Below are 23,928 nucleotides of genomic sequence, written 5' to 3' on the forward strand. Positions count from 1 at the left end.
ACTTAAAACTTTCATAATCCATCATTTTGTATGTAAATAATCCGTAAATATGTTATCCTCCTGTTGTCTGCTTTGAAACGTACCTGCCATGTTTCCTCCTCCTTAAGTTTACATGATCCTTAAATTTATTGCCATGATTTTGGCACTTCCTACCGTAAAATTCTAATTTCAACTATAGATTTGGAACTTAAGCTCTGTTCCTTTTTCCAGTACCATTTATAAACTTATTTAGTGGGATGATTGGTTCTGTCTTAGGAAAGAATCCTACTGTTTGCATTTTCATCATGGTGATGATCCCATTTATCTTTATCCTTTGTTTTCAGTCTTTAAATTTCCTGTCCCTGACAACTTTGTAAATTCTGTACTGACCTGGTTTTCATAGCTTTGCATGTTTAAGTTACAACCATTTTTACTTTTTTCTTTTTCACATTCTTGTTCTTACATACACAGCAGATTGTCATATGATTTTTGTTTTTTAAATTCCAGTTTGAATCTGGAAATAAAAGTTATTTATTAGTTACTTGAAACCAAAATACAATCAATTATAAATGCTAAAAATAGAGGGTGATTTTTCCCTCTCTAGCATCAAGTAAGATTTGGTAAATACCCTTTCTGGTGAGACATGAGGAGATCACATGAGGAGATACTGGCTTCAGACAGGAAAAAGAGAAGAAAAGAAAAATGCATTACTTGTGTAATGTGTCATTTCTAATAAATCTTGCATACTCAGACATTTTCCCTGAATGTCTAGAGCCCTGTTGTTCTTCTTGGGCGACAGTGTTCATTGTTATTTCAAGTAGAGGCCAGCAAGCACTGATAGGAGTGGATGCCTGCCTGCCTGCCTGTCTTCCTAAAAATCACCATATAGTTTCTTGTCAACAGAAATCTAAGCAGGAATAGAGAGAGGAAAAGAAAGCAGCAGATACTGGCCAGTTTTACTGCTAGTAACTTGGACTACGTTGTTGTTCAGTAACTAAGTCAGGTCTGATTCTTTGCAATGCCATGGACTGCAGCATGCCAGTCTTCTCTGTTCTTCACTATCTCCCAGAGTTTGCTCAAATTCATATCCATTGAGTCCACTGATGCCATCCAACCATCTCATCCTCTGCCACCCCCTTTTCCTTTTTCCTTCAGTCTTTCCCAGCATCAGGATCTTTTCCAATGAGTCACCTCTTCTCACAAAGTATTGGAGCTTCAGCTTCAGCATCAATCCTTCCAGTGAATAGTCAGGGTTGATTCCTTTAGGATTGACTGGCTTGATTTTGAAGACTCTGAAGAGTCTTCTCCAGCACCACAATTTGAAAGCATCAGTTCTTTGGCGTTCAGCCTTCTTTATGGTACAACTCTCATATCCGTACGTGGCTACTGGGAAACCATAGCTTTGACTATACAGACCTTTGTTGGCAAAGTGATGTCTTTGCTTTTTAATACGCTGGCTAGTTTTGTCATAGCTTTCCTTCCAAGGAGCAAGCATCTTTTCATGGCTAGAGTCACCATCTACAGTAGCCCAGGATAATAAAATCTGTCACTGCTTCCACTTTTTCCCCTTCTATTTGCCATGAAGTGATAGGACTGGGAGGAAAAAGCTCTGAATGGTTACCTGAACCTTCCAAAAAAGGTTCTCTACTTTTTATCTGAAAATGTTAACAAATGCTGAGGGTAAGCCCCTAAGAAAGCCTCCTTACTTCTTCCATCTCTTCTTCCTCCTAGACCACCTAGTAGTTGATTCATGAGTTTTAAGATAAGTGGGCTTCCCTGGTGGCTCAGATGGTAAAGGGTCTGCCTGCCACACAGAAGACCCAGGTTCAATCCCTGGGTCAGGAAGATCCCCTGGAGAAGGAAATGGCAACCCACTCTAGTACTCTTGCCTGGAAAATCCTATGGATGGAGGAGCCTGGTAGGCTACAGTCCATGGGGTCACAAAGAGTTGGACATGACTGAGCGACTTCACTTTTACTTTTAAGATAAGTAGTAATGCCATGGTGACCATTACAGGTGTAAATAACTAAAAAATTTCCTCTTTCTGGAGATAAGAATATGTTGCTTAAGAACTGGTATTCAGAAATAGTAACCTCATCTAACATTACCCTTTTTTCATGGAATATTTGGTAAACCAATTGGTTGTACAGGGCAGATATGATAGATTTTCAGTTCTTAATGCATTTCCTTCCTTCCCTCCTTCTGTTTTACAGCCCTCTTCCTTCCTTGATATTGCTATGTTGCTCTTCTCTTTTTGAAGTTAGAAACTAATTGAAAACCTCTTATTCCCTTACTTGTTACGTTGTGCTTGAACTGAGCTCACATAGTCTCTGAGTAAGAAATTGGGCAAGATATTTTATTTCATCCAATCTCAGGTTTTGGGGGGCTTCTCAGGGGCTTCCCTGGTGGCTCAGACGGTGAAGAATCCACCTGCAATGCGGTAGACCTGGGTTCGATCCCTGGGTTGGAAAGATCCCCTGAAGGAGGGCGTGGCAGTGCACTCCAGTATTCTTGCCTGGAGAATCCCCCTGGACAGAGGAGCTTGGCAGGCTCCAGTCCATGGGGCCACAGAGAGTCAGATGTGACTGAACACACACAGGTAGCGCCAGGGTAAAGAACCTGCCTGCCAGCACAGGAGACATAAAAGACGCAGGTTCGATCCCTACGTCAGGAAGATTCCTCAGGAGAAGGAAATGGCACCCCACTCCCGAATTCTTGCCTGGAGAATCCCATGGACAGAGGAACCTGGCAGGACAGTCCATAGAATCACACACAGTCGGACATGACTGAAGTGACTTGGTGCACACACATGCAGGTTTTTTTCCCTTGATAGTAATATCAGTGTAAACAGTTTTGTCCCATAATCAGTTTTATCTCTAAATTATCATGGTGATAGATATTATTTATCATCATTTTGCAGAAAAGATGAAGAAGTTGTGGCTAACGGAAGTTTGGAAATGGCATAATTGGTGCTCTATCATTTGTTGCTGCATTAAGTCCGTAGAATTGGTGTTCGTATATTCTGTTTAAGCACTTTTTTTTGTTTTTCATGCTTTCCTAGTCATTGTAGGCTTCCCGAGTCTTCATTTCTTTGCGCATTTCTGCCAATTGCAACCCACCACCCCATATACACACTAGATTATTTCTCTATCTCTCAAGGGAAAAAAACTTGCTGGAACTTTCTTCCCTTACATTCTTAACCTGGCTGATTCCCTCACCTCCGTTAGGTTTTTAATCAAAGATCACCTTTTCACCTCAGTCCTTCTTCAGCTGTCACATTTAAAATTACAACTTGCCTGCCACCCCATTCTTTGGTTTTTGTCTCCTCCCATTAGGCTGTGAGCTCAGTGAGGATCCAGATTATCGGTTTAATTCAGTGTATCTGTTGTTCCATGCATTTGGCATGTACTAAACGTTTGTTGAATTAATGGTTAAACAGTGTCCTCATCTTTACTACACTGCATGCATATACTGTATATGTATATATATATAAACATATATATGCATATTTTATAAATTATATTTATAATATACATTTATATATACATATATAAATGATAGAACTAAACTACATAGTTGATGTTCTGTCATTTGATGTTGCATATATTTCATATATATTTGAGATATATATATATTTAGTTACCAGCACTAATGGGTTGAATTTAATTGCTTTTAAATAAGAATTTTGGTTTTTTAAAAAGATTCTAATTTTGTCTTCTAAAATTCTGTATGAGTAATAAAAACTATATGTATTTTCCCCAAAACTCAGCATTTAAAGCTTTTCTTCTCTTTTCGTGCTTGAATTTATTCAACCTTAATATGTTTGTGTTATCAAAGCTCCTGATTACCACAGATTCATTAGGATCATCTGTTCAGTTCAGTTCAGTTCAGTCACTCAGTCGCGTCTGACTCTTTGCAACCCCATTGACTGCAGCATGCCAGGACTTCCTGTCCATTACCAACTCTTGGAGTTTACCAAAACTCATGTTCATGTTCATATTACGAACGACATTGATTGTACTTAGAGCCTATGCATGTGTAACTGAAATAATGAAATAATGAAACAGACTTAGTGACTAAACAGCAGTTTACTTATACCACATGTATTGATCTCACATTTTTATTCTGTTCATTATAAGACGATGCTATTTGTGACCCACTAAGTTTTCACAGTATGCAATCTCATAAAACCTCATTAAATAATAGAAACATGAATATGAATAGTAAAAATATCTGAATTTTCAGATTTCTATGTGGATCAGGTTTTTAGTACTTACTAAATTTAGCTCGTTGCCAAAGTAAATGTTTCTTACTGTTTCAGAAAATACATAGATCTTCTCTGTGTTCATTTTTAGACATGACTTCATAGATTTTGATTAAAAAAACAAAATTTTTATCTTTATATTTTTATATGCAAACCCCCATTTTTGAAGGCGAAAAGATGGCCTTTATGTTCAGTTTTGTTTTTAACATGTCAGAGAGAAGAAAGCCATATCACATTTTTAGATAGTGACAGAAGCAAGCAATAGATAATTCTAGTTAGAGAATCCAATACTGTTTTATAACCATTATTTTTAACTTCCTAAAAATTTCATCTACTGGCTGGGATATGAAGAAGATAAATGTTTATTCATTACATATTGGAATACAGAGATTTCTCATATTTGTCATTTACAGATTTTTGCCCCACTTCAGAACTGTCTAAGGAACCATTAGTTCCTTTTTGCTTTTTCCTTCTTTTTAACTGCTGAATTCTTATGTTTTTTTAATTGAGATATAATTAACACCTAACACTGTGTTAGTTTTAGGTGTACAGCATAATGACCTGATATATGTATATGCTGCAAAATTATTACCACAGCAAGTTTTATTAATATCCATTACCATATATTGTTACAGAAAGTTTTTTCTTTTGAAAAACTTTTAAGATCTAGTCTCTTAATAACTTTCAAATATACAATACAGTCCTATTAACGAGAATCACCATGCTATACATTACATCCCCAGAACTTAATTGATCTTTTAACTGGAAGTTTGTACCTTTTGACCACATATGCTCATTTCACCCACCCTCCATTATTCTGTGTCTGGCAGTCACCAGCCTGGTTTTCTGTATCTGTGATATCAGGATCTTTATTTAGATTGCACATATAAGTGAGATAATTTAGTACTGCTCTTTTTTATGACTAATATTAGTGTGTATGTCTGTCTATCTATCATATCCCTCATTTTCTTTATCCATTCATCCATCAGTAAGGCATCTAGGTTGTTTCCATGTCTTGGCTATTATAATAATGCTGCCATAAACTGGGGGCGGTGTGGGGGGTTACAGATATTTTTTTCAAGATAGTGATTTCGTTTCTTTTGGATCAAAACCCAGAAATGAAATTGTTGGATCATAGGGGTAGTTTTAATTTTAATTTTTTTTGTTACCTCCATACTGGTTGGTGGCTCAGACCGTAAAGTGTCTGCCTACAATGCGGGAGACCCAGCTTCAATCCCTGGGTGGGGAAGATCTCCTGGAGAAGGAAATGGCAACCCACTCCATTATTCTTGCCAGGAAAATCCCACGGACAGAGGAGCCTCGTAGGCTACAGTGCATGGGGTCATGAAGAGTCAGACACGACTTCGTGACTTCAGTTTCACTTTTCATACTGGTTGTACCAATTTACATTCGTACCAACGGTCACCATCTTTTTCTCCACATCTTTGCCAACACATTATCTCTTGTCTCTTTTATGATAGCCATTCTAACTGTTGTGAGATGTTATCTCATTATGGTTTTGATTTCCCTGGTGATTAGCGATGTGGAACAACTTTTCCTGTACTTATGGGCCATATGTATCTCTTTTTGGAAAAATATATGTTCGTATCCTCTACCTATTTTTTAATTAGATTTTCTTTTCTGTCGAATTGTATGAGTTCCTTATACATTTTGGATATTAACTCCTTATTAGGTACATAGTTTGCAGATATTTTCTCCCAGTCGGTAGGTTGACTTTTCTTGTTGCTGATGAAAGAAGAAAAAAATCTTTGCTAAGACCAAAATCAGGGGGCTCACCCGCTATGTTTACTTCTAGGAAGAGTTTTATGGTTTCAAATCATCTGGTCTAGCGTTTAATCCATTTTGAATTGATTTTTGTGTGTGATGTAAGATAGGGGTCCAGTTTGATTCTTTTGTGTGTGGCTATCTTTTTTTTCCCAATTCCGTTTATTGAAGAAACTGTTCTTTCCCCATTGTATATGCTTGGCTCCTTTGTCATAAATAATTGATCATATATATGAGGGTTTATTTCTGGGCTGTCTTCTTTTCTATTGATCTATGTGTCAGTTTTTAAGCCAATATCACATGCTTTGTAATACAGTTTGGAATCAGAAAACATGATGGCTCCAGCTTTGTTCATCTTTGCCAAGATTGCTTTGGCTATTCTGGATCTTCTGTCATTCCCTACAAATTTGAAGATTGTTTCTGTTTCTGTGAAAAATGCTTTTGGAATTTTATTTGGGATTGCATTGATTCTGTCGATTGCCTTGAGTGGTTAGACATTTTAACAATATTTTTCCAATCCTTGAGTGTATCATGTCTTTCTAATTTCTTTCCTCAGTATGCAAGTTTTCCACTTCCTTGGTTAAATGTATTCCTAGGTTTTTAATTCTTTTTTGGTATAACTGTAAATGCATATATTTTCTTAATTTCCTTTTCTTATAGTTCACTATTGGTGTATAGAAGCGCACTAGATTTATTTACCTGTCTGTCTGTGGCCGTGCCGGATCTTTGTTGCTGCCCGGGCTTTTCTCTTTCCTCCAGTTGCCACGAGTGGGGCCTGTTCTCTAGTTGCAGCCCTCAGGCTTCCCACTGCGGGGGCTTCCCTTGTTGTAGAGCACAGGCAGGGGTTGCAGCCCCGTGCGCCCAGCAGCTGCGGTTCGCAGGGTCTAGAGCCCAGACTCAGTATTTGTGGCCTAGTTGCTCCACGGCAGGCGGGATCTTCCCAGATCAGGAATCAAACCTGTGTCTCCTGCATTGGCAGGCAGATTCTTTACCACTGAGCCACCACGGAAGTCCCCACAATAGATGTTTGTATATTGATTTTTTTTTTATCCTCCAACTTGATTGAATTAGTTGATTAGTTCCAACAGCTTTTTGCTGAAGTGTTTAGGATTTTCTGTATATAATATATCATCTGCAAACAGATACGGCTTTACTTTTTCATTTTCCATTTGAATAAAAATGGTAAGAGTGGACATCCTGTCTTGTTCCTGAATTTAGAGGAAAAGCTTTCAGTTTTTCACAAGACTATATTAGCTGACGCCTTGCCGTACTAGATTCCTTCTCTACCCCCTTTTTGAGAATTTGTATGATGAATGGATGTTGGATTTAGTCAAATGCTTTTCTGCAGCTGTGAGATGATCATGTGGTACATCACAATTTAGAGATGTTGTTTAGTCACTAAGTCGCGTCCTACTCTTTTGCAACCCCATGAACTGTGGCCCTCCAGGCTCCTCTGTCCGTGGAATTTCTCAGGCAAAGATACTGGAGTGGGTTGCCATTTGCTTCTCTAGGGGGTCTTTTGACCTCGGGATCGAACCTGTGTCTCCTGCACTGGCAGGCAGATTCTTTGCCACTGAGCCACCAGGGAAGCCGTCTAAATCCCATTTGATCGTGGTGAATAACCCTTCTGATGAGTTGTTGAATTCAGTTTGCTATTTTTAAAGGATTTTTGTACCTGTGTTCATCGGGATATTGGTCTATAATTTTCTATATTTGTAGTGTCCTTGTCTGTTTTTGATTTGGGGGTAATGCTGGTCTCTTAAAATGGAGTTGGAAGTGATTCCTCCTTTTCAGTTTTTTGGAAGCATTTGAGAAGATTGGTGTTAGTTCTTTAAATATTTGATAGAATTCACCAGTGAAACCATCTGGTGCTGGACTTTACTTTGTTGTGAGGTTTTTAATTACTAATTCAGTCTCCTTACTAGTAATTAGTCTGTTCACATTTTCTATTTCCTCATGATTCAGTGTTGGTCAGTTGTAGGTTTCTAGAAATTTATCCATTTCTCTAGATTGTTCAGTTTTTCAGCATGTCATTGTTCACAGTAGTCTCATGATCCTTAGTATTTATGTGGTATCGGCTGTGTCTCCTCTTTTCATTTTTTCTTTTATTTCTATAAGTCCTCTCTTTTTTTTCTTGGTGAATCTAATGAAACTTTTGTCTAATTTATTATCTTTTCAAAAAATCTTATAGTTTCATTGAGTTTTCTATTGTTTTTCTAGTTATTTTATTTACTCCCACTATGACTTTATTTCCTCCCTTCTAACTTTGGACTTTGCTCTGTGTGCTCTCATTCCTTCAGGATCAAGTTAGATGTTTGAGATCTTATTTCTTAATGTATTCATTTATCACTGTCAGTTTTTATCTTGGAATTACTTTTGCTGCATCCCATAAATTTTGTGTTTCCAATTTTTTTGTGTCAAGACAATATTTTTATTTCACTTTTAAGTACCTTGACCCATTGATTGTTCAATAGCATGTGGTTAAATCTTCACATATTTGTGAATTTTCCAATTTTCTTCTTGAAATTGATTTTTCCTTTCATACCATTGAGGCCAGAAGAGAATACTGATATGATTTCAGTCTTCTTAAATTTGTTAATACTTACCTTATGTTCTAATATAGGATCTATCCTGAATAATGTTCCATGTGTGCTGAAGAAGAATGTATATTCTGCTGCTTTGGAATGGACTGTTCTGTAAATATGTCCATTAAGTCCAGCTCGTCTTACATGTCATTTAACTCCAATGTTTCCTTATTGATTTTCAGTTTGGATGCTCTATCCATTGGTAAAAGAGTCACCTTCTATTATCGTATTGGTGTCTATTTCTCCATTTAGGTATATAAATACTGCTTTTTTACTTTGGTATCTCTTAGTTCACTATAGCCTTGTGGGTCTCATGGACACAAGGTCTGTTGACTTTCAAAGCTAGATGTTTGCGGGGCCCGTCCATCAGGTGGAACTCTTAAAATTTAGAGCATCAGACGTGGGTTTGTGGGGAGCCAACCCTTTCACTCTACCGGAAGAAGATGGGAGTTGTGAGTTCAGTTCAGTGTGTTCATGGGAGGAGATGAGTTCAGGAGCCTTCTATGTTGGTATCTTGAGTGAGAACTCCTATTGTCTAATCTCCTGTTAAAACTTCTAAATCTCCATAAATTATTTTTAGAATGAAGTTTCTTTGCATTTTTGAAATGTGTTTATGTGATACATTCTGTTTGCATGATTATAGAATTTTACCCTAATTTCCAATTTAAACAGAAATTCTCGTTGTCATCTCTGGCTTAATAATGTAAAATCTATAGATTGGATATTGAGGGCTTCCCCGATGGTCTAGTGGTTAAGAATCTGCCTGCCAATGCAGGGACATGGGTTCGATCCCTGGTCTGGGAGGATGCCACATGCCACGGAGCAACTAAGCCCATGTGCCTACTGAGCCCGCACTGTAGAGTCCATGAGCCCCAGCTACTGAAGCACACAGACCTAGTGCCCATGCTTCGGAACAAGAGAAGCCCCTGCTCTCCGCAGCTGGAGAAAGCCTGTGTGTGGCAGTGAAGACTCAGGACAGCCAGAAAGTTTAAAAAGTAAATAAGTCTTTTTTTTTTTTAATTGGATATTGAAACTTTCATTTTTGAAAGTAGTTGAACCGTTCTTTTCTGATCACTTTTTTGGGGAAAATGTGTTGTATTTTATAATCCAATACCTATAATTTTATAGGTGTATAAATAAATATATATTTAATATATATATAATAGTATATATATAAATATATTTATATATATAAATAAATACAAATATATAAAATTATTTTATAAATTATTTTATAATTCAATACCTATAATCCTATAGGTACTGAATTTAAAATTATTAATTAGTTTCCATTATTGCAATCACTTTATTTCATCAGGTTAATTCCCCTACTTCTTGTAATTCTAGAGTTTATTTCCTAACAATCTTCATATTGCTAGTTTGTATGAGTCCATTATAATTCAAAAACAAAATAGGTAATATGTGACTCCTTTGAAATTATACTTCATTTAAAGGAGACCTACCTATTCAAATATGCAATATTTAATCATATCAGTTACATTAATAATATTGTTGAGGGTGTCAACACTGAAATGAAATGTTCACTTTGCATTTAATAAATTAATGATTCATATCTGTATGTGAAAGAGCTCAGAAAGAGTCCTGATAACAGGAAATTGCAGTTATTGCATAATAATAAAATAATAAAATAAATAATAATAAATAATAAAAAAATAATAATAAAATTGCATTTTATTCTGTTTTTAAGAGGAGAAAGATTCTAAAATTATGAGTTGTGTTTCATTCTAATTTTTGTGAAAATGATAATTATACCCATTAATTATGTTGTTTACCACATGTAATATTATTTCATTGTAGAAAATACTTAATTACATGGTTATTAGTATCTTAACAAGTTAATATTTCAGAATGATTGTCCATGATGCTGAAACAGCTTTCAATATTAAGTCATTATTACTGTCTTAACTCCATTTCTGGTTAATACAGAATAATAACATGATACAGTATATTTGAATAGAACACAGAAATTAGCAAGTTATTTTTAGATGTCAAAAGAACTTCACAAATGCAGTTTATTTTAACACAAATTCCTCTTATAACAAGAAATTATTAGACAATAAGCAGTTGCTCTGTGAATTTTAATATGAACTGTGGAGCCAATTCAGTGTCACACCCAAGAAGAGCATTAACTCAGCAGAAGTTTTAACATATAATATATTAAAAAGCCATTGATTTATAAAACTGCTGACCGGTTACCTCACATTGATGGTGATAGATCAGCTCAAACTAACATAAGCTGTTGACCAAATACATATTTATCTCTAGTAATATTGCATTCATTTAACATGTTAGGGATTTTCTGTTGCTTTTAAGGAAATCTTAGAATTTAATGTGATCCCTTATCATGAGAGTGAAAAGGTTTACTGTTACCACTTGAAGATAAATATTATTGCAAATATTTAAATCTAAGTCAACCTCTTCAAAAGTTAGTATTTTGCAATCTAATTATAATTAGCTATATAAATTTCTCTTATCTTCATCATAAATATTTCTTAGAAAAAATTATGAAACAAAAGTAGTACAGAAATATTCATACTGGAAAGCATTGTCTGCTTTTCTTTATTAATCCTCGAAATCTCAGTAGTTAAGTATTTATTGTAACTTCTCTTTGTCTTGTCTTCTGTAATCAGTGGGAAAATGTTCCTAGTGTCTCTCGTTCTTACTTTTAGAAGCATGATAATCTGTCAGTGAGAGTGGGAAAGATAATTTTATTTACTTGTATTTTGTTTATTTACTTCTAAAAAGTAGAAAGTGATCTATGATTGCTAACTGTGAATGCATAATACTTATTTAGGTAGAGCTAGAGGATGAAACTGAGCTCTTGGGCACTAAAATTGTGAAATACATAAATGTTGTGAAATGTGAATCCAGAGAAATGAAACTATTAAAAGGAATTTGGTTTTAGTTGTACAGGTTTTTTTTTTTATGAAGAAAGACAGTTGAGGAAGTAATCAAATTGACCTTGCTACACTGTTCCCACAAACACAAGAAAAAAGATTAAAATGAAGTATTAATTTCCTTTGATATTTAACTTTAATGTTGAAAACCTAACATATTGATTTGTTAAACTTTTCCTTTAAATGATTGTTGTTTATTAGGGTACACATTTTTTTCTTGTCTAGTTTATTTTATCTGATGGCCTAAACCAAATAGCAAATTTTGTTTGAAATTGTTCTTTTAAACGTTAGTGAAAGAGGGTTTTTTTGCTGAGTGTGTGTGTGTGTCAGTTGGGTTCATATTCTAATATTTTATCTACAGTACATTTCTCTCTCTTTAAAAGAGAACACAAATAGAAATATTTTAATGTGTAGAAAATGTTACTTTTACATCATTAGAAAGCTATCAGATTATGCAAATAATAAAGTATTGAAGTTGTTTAAAAATAAAAACTTCTAAAACTGCAGAGCAGCAAACAAAAGCGTAAAACCACATTTAATGTGTAGGACATTTTAGACAGTTTTAAAATGTTTTTAATAAATGTGTTAACAAAGCCTTCAAAGCCATACCAGTAAGTTTTGAATATGACTTTAAAAGTGAAATAAGTTTAAAATAAAAGCAACAAAATATAGTTATGTTTATGAAATCTAAACATGAGTTAATTTACCATTGTAAAATATTTCAGATTTGGTACGGATACTAGTATAATGCTTCCTTGAGTTTGTTTTCACTACCCTGGCAAGGAAAAACAAAATTCTGCCTCAAGCTGTATGCTCCTGCTGTTGGTTTCTTGTAATGAAAGTAACTGTGCAGACTTATTGGTTTAATTGAAATAAATTTTTATGGGTTATTTAATATATAAATGTAATTTTAATTCCGAGAATATTGTGAAAGACGTGGAAAATAAATTAATAGGAACTGAAAGTAGCATGGTCATTCTGTGTGTGTGTGTGTGTGTGTGTGTGTAACACATAATAAGATTTATGAAATCTGTTTTCAGTAGATGACTTTCAGACTTTTTAAAAAGTAAAGCTCCCTGTTAAAAAGGCACTTAACTTATTTTCATTGTGAGACATGCCAGCTAAAAGTTAATTTTAAAAAGAAGAAAGAGAGTAAAGGGAGCTTTCTATTTCACTGATTTGGGCAGAGTGACCCTTTTCCTTCAAATAAAGATTCTTAAAGTGCTCTTAAGGGTAACTGATAATGCACTCCCGGGCATCCAAAAGGACAGGGAGTCTATTTTCCTCTGTTTTTGTCTAATTTCTGATGAGTAAAGAGATGCTGTCAAGGGATAAAATAGCTCCTTACTTTCAGGATTTTTTTTTTTTCCAGGATGTTTTTTAAAACATGATTATTCGAACTTATGAAGGCTTAAATATTTGTGTTATTTTGTGTGTTAGCTGATCTGCATAGTGTTAAATATTTTCTCCTCTATGTAACCAACTAATATAATCATACCTGTTTTCTAATTTAAGTGTATGTATGTGTATCTCTATAGTAGAAAAATAACATAAGTTTAAAATAATGGCACTATCATAGTCACTTGCTTTAAATAAATGCAAAATTCTAAAGCCTTGAAATTAACATAAAGGGAGATAGGACAGCAGACCTTTCCAATTCAGTGCTTTGTTGATCTTGTCTACACCATTTTACGCAAAAAAATGAGTTTTTTGTAACTTTGTATATTGAGGATTGAATAAATTCTGTGGTAGAAAAATGTTCCTATATTAATCTGACTTGGAAGATAGGTTTATAAAAACTTTTGTGGTTTTTAAAATAAAATTTGTATAGTTTTTGTTTTCTTTATTTTACTCTTTCTTCACAGGTGAATACCATCTTTCACTAAAGTAGATTTGCTATGACGATATCAAGAGTTGTAAAGAAAGACATTTTCCTGAATTTATATTTTTAACACTTGGGCTATAGTAATTAAAATTTTATAACTAATTTATAATCTAATAGTATTGTTTGGTATATTTAAAACTCAAAACATTACTATTAATTATGGCCAGTTTTGTGCATTTATGAATTACAAATTTAGTAATTTGTGAATTATGTAAGTTATTCAAAACAAATGGAAGTATAACTTGTTTTAAATGTTAATAGGAAAACTGATTTCATTATATGTCCCTCAACAGTTTTTAAATCGATAAAATCATTATTTCACACTTAATGCAATAAATGTTAATTTAAGAAAAAATTAAACCTTCAGTTAGAAATTTTTTAAGAAATGCAAAGAACTTTTTCCTGTGGTATTCAGTTGTTTAAAAATATTAAATCTGAAACAATTTATTTGCTGAAATAGTAAGCCTAATCTGAAAAGAAAAATTCTGTGTTTGAAAATAAGTTGTAAAATTACAAAATTGCATTGTAGAATGTAATGATTAACTTTGAGAGCCTGTATGTTTGAACTTGAAAGTATTTGTATTAATTGCTAACATCTTTAAAAATATATATGATTGCTTTAATTGCTTTGACTTTCTCACCACCCTCAATAAGTAAGTAGGAGGATGGTCTTCTTTTTTTTTTTTTTTTAATTTCAGTATTCACTGTTGTAGTCATTTGATAGAACTGTTCAACATAATATTTTGGGTTAAAGTGGTTTTGGTGTGTTTGTTTTTTTAAGTCGGAATCCACAAATGCTTTAAACCCTATTCCTATCCTATTCTATCATTTATATTATGAATATTCTATAAGATTATTGAGAAAAATAAATAAATATAATTTTAGCATGCACATGCTAGAAGAAGAGTGTGGAATAAACTAGCCAGCCAAATGTATGTTTCAGTCTGGGAGATGACATGGTGAAATAAAAAGAGCACTGATTTTAGAGTCTGAAGAATCTGCTCTACTTGCATCCCAGGATTACTGAAAGGCTTGAGCCTTTTCAGTAAAGAATCTGCTCTACTTGCATCCCAGGATTACTGAAAGGCTTGAGCCTTTTCAGTAAAATGTTTGTGAAAACTATTTTTATTTCTAGCACAAACTTTGCAGTGTAGGACGTTATTTGTTTTGGGGGTAATGAATGCGAAGTTACGGCCACATAACTTTTTTTCCATCTTCTGGCTAGTGATCAGTAGGGGTGTCTTCATTTTCTGTCTTGGAAAATTCTTTGATTTCCTACCCTGATATTAATCAGGGAGTAAGTCTTGTGAATTATTAAAGGAACAAGAAAGAGGTAAGTAGTAAACTAGCATTTCCAAAAAAATGGGTTGGTTTATGGCTGGTTTATAACATTTTGTTCATCTCTAAGATAATCCAAAGAGAACCAAAAAAATGCAGTAACAGTGTTTTGGCTTATTCTTGAAATGTATTATAAGTTTATCTTTAAGGTTGTGTAGTTAATATTTTATCAAGATTTTATTCACATGTTTTTCAGTGTAACCTGCTGTAATTTTTTTTAATATCATCTTATTAAATGAATCACTGCTTTCAGATTATTAGACATTTAATATTATAAACTGTAAAGAGCCATCTTTCCTTCTTCCTTCTACTTTTCATTAATTTTTTTTTTAGTTAATTTTTATTGGAGTAAATTACACAGTTGTGTTAGGTTCTACTGCTCAGGAAAATGAATCAACCATACATATGCATATATAACCTTCTTTTGGAGGAATTGGGAGTTTGGGATTGACACATATACATTATTGATACTGTGTATAAAATAGGCAACTGAGGGGATCATTAATGTTTTTATATCCTCCTTTTATACAGGATTTCGCCTCCCGGGCTAAACTGGCAGTTCAAAATCTAGTACAGAAGGTTGGATTTTTTGGAATTTTGGCCTGTGCTTCAGTAAGTAAATTGTATTTAAACGGTGAATTTATATTTTGATTCAATTTGTTTTTAAAGATATATGAATTTTTAAAAAGTTATCACTTTTAATGAATGTAATTTTAGTAATCATTCATCTTACTCATCAAATGAGCTGTTTTCTGTTGGTTTAGGTTTCTGTCTTATTTACTGACTTGTAAGCATTTCCTCCTGCCATGATGACTTCAAACCTAAATGGCTTGATTATATAAGAAAAAAGAGACAAAATCCATCCTTCCTATAAAGAATATATAGTGAAGTGCATTTAAGCAAATGACAATGACTTCATTCTTTTCAGAGTTATAGATAGGTACTTCTTTTCCAAAGCCTCAAGCATATAGTTATAAGGAAAAATTCATATAAAACCTCCTTAAGTGACTGTAATACCTAGCTTGGTAGTTGAAACATCTGTGGCAAGATTAAGGGCATCTATGGCTACAGTGAACTAAGAAACTGTTTGTGTCAAACTATTTGTGTCTCACACAGGAAACGTTAAAAAAAAAAACTTAATGTCCCAAATTGCAAATTTGTGAAATTGACAATCCTTGGTGAGTTGATGTTTATCCTGGTCCTTTTCTAATTTAATAGAAACAGTTATATTTGAAATGAAGCATTTTGATCTAAGTTTTCTTTGGTAGTTTGTACAAAATTCTTGATAGTTCAGTGGTAGATTTGGCCAGAATAACTAGATGCATCTAGTTAATATGATGAAAGTTGCTATTATCAGTAAATTCAGAAGATTATTATCTGCTGGTACATAGTTTCCTTATCCATTATGTATTAGGATATGAATATATCTGAGTACCCTCTTTCCCACCCTAGCAAAGTAAATACCCGTAAAGGGAAGACATTTGGTGCCAAAATTTAAAGGAAATCAACCCTGAATATTCATCTGAAAGACTGTTGCTGAAACTCCAATACTTTGGCCACCTGATGTGAAGAGCCAAGTCACTGGAAAAGACCCTGATGCTGGGAAAGCTTGAAGGCAAAAGGAGAAGGGAGCGGCAGAGGATTAGATGGTTAGATAGCATCACTCACTCAATGGACATGAATTCGAGCAAACTCCAGGAGATAGTGGAGGACAGCACAAAGGAGCTTGGCACACTACATCTGTGGGGTCGCAAAGTGTCAGGCATGATAGCAACTGAAGAACAGCAACAACCAATCAACATTCTAGAGATATTCTAAAATATCCATGTGCCTCTGTTACTACCTTTTAATCCTGGCAGTACTTGAAATTTTCATCACCTAACTTCTCTTTTTATTGGAGAAGCTCTTTATCATAACATTGACAAATATCTGAGCAATGTATGGGTATGTTGTAGTGTGATGTAGTGAGATGAGAACTGGTTTTGGAGTCAGGCTTGCTTAGGTTCCTAAACCAGATTTTCCTCTTAGCTATGTAATTTCAGTCAGTTTACTCTCTTTGAGCCCTAGTTTTCTAATTTTGGGACTTCCCTGATAGCTTAGTTGGTAAAGAATCCACCTGCAATGCAGGAGACCCCAGTTCGATTCCTGGGTTGGGAAGATCTGCTGGAGAAGGGAGAGGCTACCCACTCCAGTATTCTTGGGCTTCCCTTGCGGCTCAGCTGATGAAGAATCCACCTGCAATGTGGGAGACCTGGGCTCAATCCCAGCGGATCTTCCCCTGAGTTGGGAATATCCCCTGGAGAAGGGAAAGGCTACTCACTCCAGTGTTGTGACCTGAAGAATTCCATGGGCTGTATAGTCCATGGGGTTGCAAAGAGTCAGTGACTAGGTGACTAAGTGACTTTCACATTTCTAATTTTTAAAACAGGGCATCGAGACACTCATTACTTATATGAGGATTTTGTCAGTTCAATCGCTCAGTCGTGTCCGACTCTTTGCAGCCCCGTGAGGATTTAAGATAATACATGAACTGTCACAGTGCCCATCCATTTTTTACTGTTATTCATCAGCTTTGTATCAACCCCTGAGTGCTTGGACAAAGAAGTGAAAGCTGTATTTCCTTTTCTAAAGGATCCTGAAATCTAGTGAGGGAGACGGTGCTAAGTGAAAGGTATTGTGGAAGCCCAGCAGTATAGGATTAAACTGAGAGGCCTAGATGGTGATGATGTCCTTAGTTTAGAAGCTGAGAGAGAAGTGCGGGAGTCGTGTTGCTTGGGTTGAGAGCCTGCTGTGCCGCCACTGATACTGAACACGTTGCTTGACCTGTCTGTCTCACTTTCTTATCTATAAAATGGATGTCATATCATATAACATTGTTTTGGAGATTGAGTTGATGTAAAAATCCTAGAAAAGCACGTAACAATTCAGTAAGAGTTAGCTTTCATCATTCAAGTACCTTCAATTTATTGAAGCAAAAAATATTTATTCTTTGGCATTCATCTATACCTGTGTCTTCCCTGCTAAAATTCAACTTTCTATGCTAGCCAATCATCTTTATTTTTGACTAGGAATAGTCAATTTTTAACATAAATTAATAGATCACTTTGACCCTCTAGGAGCTTTTTACTAGGAAATTAATATATATATATTAAAGTATTAAAAGTATATATACTTGATTTAAGGTAAGGTAAGTAAAGGGTAAGGTAAGGAGAAGTTTATTAATTAGTAATTTTGTTGTTAACATTTAAACTAAGATAAACAAAGCTAGCTGAGGGAAAATCTCAAAGCTACATAATAGTTCTTTTTATTCTAATCTTCCTTTCTGTGTATTAGGTTAACAATTGAAAAAAAGTAAATAACATGCCTTTGTAACAACATTGATTATTCTCTTCTGAGAGTATCCAATATACAACTTCTAATTTTTATCCACTCTGATTTGCATATCTTGTACACTTTAATTTCCATCTCAGTATGAGGTAGAGCCTGATAATAAAGGGGATCTATTAAAATTTTAATTCATAGAGTTATGAGAGTCATATGAGGAAATAAAAGAAATGACAGTTGTAAGGATGTGGAAGTGATACAGTTATTCAATGGTTGTAAGACATGAAATTACAGAAAGCATTTAAATTTGGATAAGAAAAATTGTATTATTGAATTTGAGTATTTTTTAACAAAAGAATACTTGAATTCTGATTTAGTTATGGCATTGTTTTTAAAAGAACATACGTAACAAATATCTTTTAAGCAACTGGGCTTTTCTTTGAAAGTACAGACTTGAAATTATATAAATTAATTAGCTTATAAGTGGTTCCACCAACATAGACACAAGGACAAGAGTACTTCTTTGGGAGAAGAATGGATGAAGTGCTCAAAAACAGCTTGTGGTTTCTTTGCATTTTTGCATGAAATTGTCTTTTAGCATTCTTGAAATGTGGGAATGTTCAGGAAAGGTATTTGTTGTGAATCACTTCTTTGTCTGGGACTGAGTATTCACAACATCTGTATCTGTGCTCTTGTGTTTCCACACTTGATTTTTCCCTAGAATAAATCACATGGCCCTGTGGCCTTGGGCTGTCATAAAGTAAAATACAAAAAGTTAATTTTTTATGTTGAAAAATGAAAAGCACATCCACCTGTAAATGTATTTGTGAATTTACAAGAATGTTTTCTATAGATGTGAGCACTTTCCAGATAATCTTATTTCAAGCCAAAGATTCTAGGACCCTAATAACTACAGAAATAATCTTGAGGCTTTTTCTTTATTTATACTTCACTGCTGTCCAGTGGTCAAGTATCTACTGAACGGGATTAAATTCCAGACAGTCTAGCACTGATCAGGGAATCCATACCTCTCTTTGAAGTGGTGGACAAGGATTAATGCAAAATTCCACACACCTATAGGTTGTAAAATTAAACTGCTTTTTGGATTATATATGGACGTTTCATTTTATTTTTTCTCTTTTGAATAGATTCCAAATCCTTTGTTTGATCTGGCTGGAATAACATGTGGACACTTTCTTGTACCTTTTTGGACTTTCTTTGGTGCAACCCTGATTGGAAAAGCAATAATTAAGATGCATATACAGGTAATTATACCTTTCGACTCCCTGCTCAGTGATGATGAGCCCATTAAAAGGCACTGAAAACATATTCCCCTTGCTCTTGCCAAGACAAACTGTTCGGATTTTGAGTTCTGCTTCTTGGTGGGTCGCTATTCAGACCCAGAACGTCACTGAAGATTACTGGACTGAGGGCGGTTTTACCCTTCTTCTGTTGGAAAATTACGCCCCTTGTTCCTCCTTGTTTCCTTTCCTTCTTTCTTCCTCTGTCCCTTCCTTTCTCTTTATTTCACTTTTGCCTTCTGAAACTTTTAATTTAAGACTTTTACCAAACAAAAACTGTTCTTGAGCTGAGGAAGTATTCTCTTTCATTAATTCTACTTTTCTTTCACATATTCTATATATAACACTTCCTCTCAAGGCACTAATATCCTTTACAAAATACCAGCCAGGTGTTAGTGTGGAGAATGGAGAAGAAAGTGGGCCCTGAGGAGGCAAAGAGATGTGGGTTTTGGTTAGAGAAGTGAGAATCTGCTAGTCTCAAAGCCACTCTTAACGTAATCTTTAGGATAAGGGTGTGGGTGTGTGGGGTGGGGGTGGTGTGGGTGTGTGTGTACAAGAGCAGAGAAAAGAGACCAAGGACTTAAATGAGAGGAAATGAATATGTGCTTCTGAGACTTTGATATGAATTGATAGGAGTAGTATAAAAGGCAAATCCTACTGGAATAAAATAGAGTTAACATTGAAAAGAATGTCTTAATTAATGAGGCTTGCAAGGAAGCATTCACCAGGGGAAAGGCAAGAACAGTGAGTAATGTCTTCAACTCTGGCCTGATTCCATAATAATTGAAAGGACTTCTATCCCCCAAGTTTCAACTCACCACCTCTCTACCTCCAGTTCTTAGAAGAGAAGAATGAAAAGGAAGACTTGAGGGACTTCACTAGTGGTCCAGTGGTTAAGAATCCACCTGGCCATGCAGGGGGAGCAGGTTCAATCCCTGGTCGGGGAGCAAGTAAGCCCACACACCTGCAACTAGAGAGTTTGTGCACCATGATGAAGATCCCATCTGCCACAGCTAAGACCTGAGGCAGCCAAATAGACAAATAAAGTATTATTATTTTTTTTTCTTTTTAAAAAAAAGGAAAGCTTGAGCTGCTTCTGCCTGCCCATTTTCTAATACTAGATTTTGGTGTTTAGGGTGAGCTTATTGAGCTTGTCTTCTAATCCTGCTATGATAATCACTTAAAATTTCAAGACTTTATTTTTCCTCCTTCAAGGAATGTAGTTTCTCCTACTTAAGTAAGTGTGTTGTTCAAGACGATGGGTTTTTAAATACTGGAATGCTAGTTATTTGGTAAAGATTTAAAATACTATAATAGGATTTTTCTAATAATAAAGTCATTTAGCTTTTTGAAGTCCTTTGAGAGTGTTAATACTTAAGGAATGATAACAGATTCTTTTCATTCCCTTTATAATAGAATCTTCTCTAGGAATCCATAAACTTTATATATTCTGCTTAATGAATTATACTAACTTTCTATAAAATACAGTAAAATATATTATGCTAAAAGTACCCTATAGTTACAGAGTGTTTAACATTCTCAGTTTTTTTTCAAGTTATGATAATAATGCTTAATTTTTTAATATAGTGCTTCACACTTTAAAGTACTTAATGTATGCCATCTGATTTAATTCTTACAATTCTGGGATAGAGAAATTACTACTCCTATTTTGTAATTATCAAACTTAGAGAAGGAAGTAGGTAATGGTTGCCTAAAAGAGTAACCGCTGGAATTGAACCTGAGTCTTTCGGCTTCAACTTCATTGTTCTTTCCGTTCTTTTGCTTTGCCTTAACTGTAATTTATTTATATGATCACAAAAACTGAAATGTTTAAGCCCTGTTATTTTGTCAGGACCTATACCAAGCAGTTTGCATTGGTTATCTCAGAACAATCCTGTGATGTGGTTATTATCCACATTTCATAGATAGGAGGGCTTAGAATTCAAACCAAACTCTAAAGTCAAAGCTCATTCATTCCCTGTATCTATGAGGAAGCAAAGAAAGAATGCTAAAATCCCATCTGTGTTTCTGAAAGGAAAAAAATCTGAGTTCCTTCACTAAACTGAGACCACGGGATACATTTGTTGTATTCCGTTGTATCAGAGAGACATACTTTCTAAAGGCATGTCACTTGATGTGCATCCAGATATAGCTCAGGGCCACAAACTTTTCTCATTCCTTGGGTAAGCAGTATTAGTGAGTAATATAAACATTATAAGTATTTCTAAAACAATAGGGCAGACACACTACACACAGACTTTTCTGTAATTCTGATAGTAAACTCTTCTGGTCCTCTTCTCTTTTTTCCTCAGTTTAAACTAGACAACTTCCCCTGATATATATTGTTAATTTTATTTATATCTTGTTATCTGTTAAACATCCCCTAAAAGAAATCAACCCACCTGATAATGTTAATTAAGGATTTCTCTTTCTACTGGACACGTTCAATTCTTATACCTGTATACAATACCTTAGAAATATTTCTGTTCTCCTAAATGATGAAGAAGTCAACATGCTCATATAATATTTCATGTACCATAAAATTTACTTAGCATGTGTATTATTTATTGCCTCTCAACTTTCTCCCTACCACCACATGCACACATACTGAAATATAAGCTCTGTGAGGACAGTTTTTTGTTTCTTGGCTCTCCAAGGTATTCTAGTGCCTCGAATAGCATCTGGCATGTAGTTAGCACTCAGTAAATATTTAATATATGATTCAGCCTATGATTCTTCTTTCCAAAATCTGAAGGAATCTTCTTTTGCAGATGTATAGTTTCTTCTTTGTTCTGTTGGTGCCATTAGTTCCCTACACTCATATCTTTTTTTTGCTTTTATACTCTATCCTTATTTTCTTTGTACCTATGGTTGAGTGGGCTCTTTGGGGATCTGTGCCTTTTTTTTTATTTGGTAGAATCCCCATTCAGACCTCAAGCATGAATGTGATTCTGAGACATATGTTCTTAAGTGTCTAGCCCAGCACAGTGAATTTTCAAACTGTTATATATAAAAAGAAAGTCTTTGTTTTGTTTTCAAGAAATGAAATTGTGCAATTATCCTGGCATTGGCTTATTTTGAATGTTAGGAAATGATGGTAGGGAAAACACGTGGTGTAATCACTGAGAGCAAATCATTAGCTCTGTTTTTTAGTAAAAGATCTATAGCTCTAAGTAACTGGCTTTTAGTATGGATACTTAGAAGAGTCCCATATATTAATGCTTTTCTCACTAAATGATCTACAGTAATTGTCTAATTAGCTTCATAATCTTCATACACCATTTGTATAAGATTGTTTATAAATCACCATCCATCTTGTAACTGTTGGATATCTATACATGCTTACTTTTTTCATAAGATAAGAAATATCTTTTTCACATTAATAGATACCTAAGTGAAGTGAAAGTTGCTCAGTTGTGTCTGACTTTTTGCGACCCCTGGACTATACATTCCATGGAATTCTCCAGGCCAGAACACTGGAGTGGGTAGCTGTTCTCTTCTCAAGGGATCTTCCTAACCCAGGGATCAGACCCAGGTCTCCTACCTTGCAGGAGGATTCTTTACCAGCTGAGCCAGCAGGGAAGCCCTAGATGCCTAAACAAATACCAGAAAGGACTGTGAGCTTATTCTTCTGGTCTTGTTTCTTTCCCACATATCAGCTGTGCAGGGTCAGTGTCTTTGTTAACCCTCAGACATTGATTAAGAAAATATCATTGCCTGATCGATCTTCTACCTGAAGTAATAAGCTTCAGTCTGAATTAACCACTTTCCTGAGATGCTCAGTGGATGGCTTACATGATGTTATTTATTTTTATTTCACTTCCCTCCCATTTAATTATATAGGCTATAGTTATTATTTAATACACAGTAACAAAGCAGTGGAGTTAGTTTTTAGGAATTAGAAGAATTTAGAATTACTCATTTTTATTCAGAGAATTGGACTTCCCTGGTGACTCAGTGGTAGAGAACCCACCTGCCAATGCAGGAGATGCGGGTTTGACCTCTGGCTCAGGAAGACCCCCTGGAGAAGGAAATGGCAACCTACTCTAATAGTCCCACCTGGGAAATCCCATGGACAGAGGAGCCTGGCGGGCTACAGTTCATGGGGTAGCAGAAGAGTCAGACATCACTTAGCGACTAAACCTCAACAACAACAATTCAGAGAATTATTATAAGTCCTTTAAAGCTAAGTTTTAATATCATTTTCTAGAATCTCAAATTAGTTGTACTTATGTGACCTTTTCTTTCTTTCTGTGAACTTCTGTAATACATTGTTTTTACTGCTGAGGCCTTTATAGTTTATCCTTATACGTATTATTTTTTGTATTTAATCATCTTTCTACTATATATCGGAAAATTTGTAAATTTCTTCAGCATATTAAAGAAGTATTCTTCCCATCTTTGTGTTTCATGAAAGTCTTGTTAATGCTCACATTATCCATAGTAGTTACTTTTTGTAATATTTGCTGAGTTGAAAATATTTGCTACCTGTAAGCCTAAAGGCATCTTTCTTAATGAGTTAAGTAAGGTATCAGTATCTTAATCAATG

General features: G+C 34.8%; 1 protein-coding gene across 6 annotated transcripts in view; it reads left to right on the top strand.

Annotated features, from left to right (window-relative positions):
• VMP1 (vacuole membrane protein 1) overlaps positions 1 to 23,928 on the top strand; it is a 118,507-nt gene that overhangs the window by 70,762 nt on the left and 23,817 nt on the right. For all 6 annotated transcript variants that reach the window (XM_070478571.1, XM_070478573.1, XM_020908796.2 and 3 more), the window contains 2 exons: positions 15,286 to 15,366; positions 19,227 to 19,343. In XM_070478571.1, coding sequence (XP_070334672.1) covers positions 15,286 to 15,366; positions 19,227 to 19,343 — 198 coding nt within the window. The remainder of the gene's footprint in view (positions 1 to 15,285; positions 15,367 to 19,226; positions 19,344 to 23,928) is intronic.

This window comes from Odocoileus virginianus, chromosome 17 (genome assembly GCF_023699985.2).
Source record: "Odocoileus virginianus isolate 20LAN1187 ecotype Illinois chromosome 17, Ovbor_1.2, whole genome shotgun sequence".
Taxonomy (NCBI): Eukaryota; Metazoa; Chordata; class Mammalia; order Artiodactyla; family Cervidae; genus Odocoileus; species Odocoileus virginianus.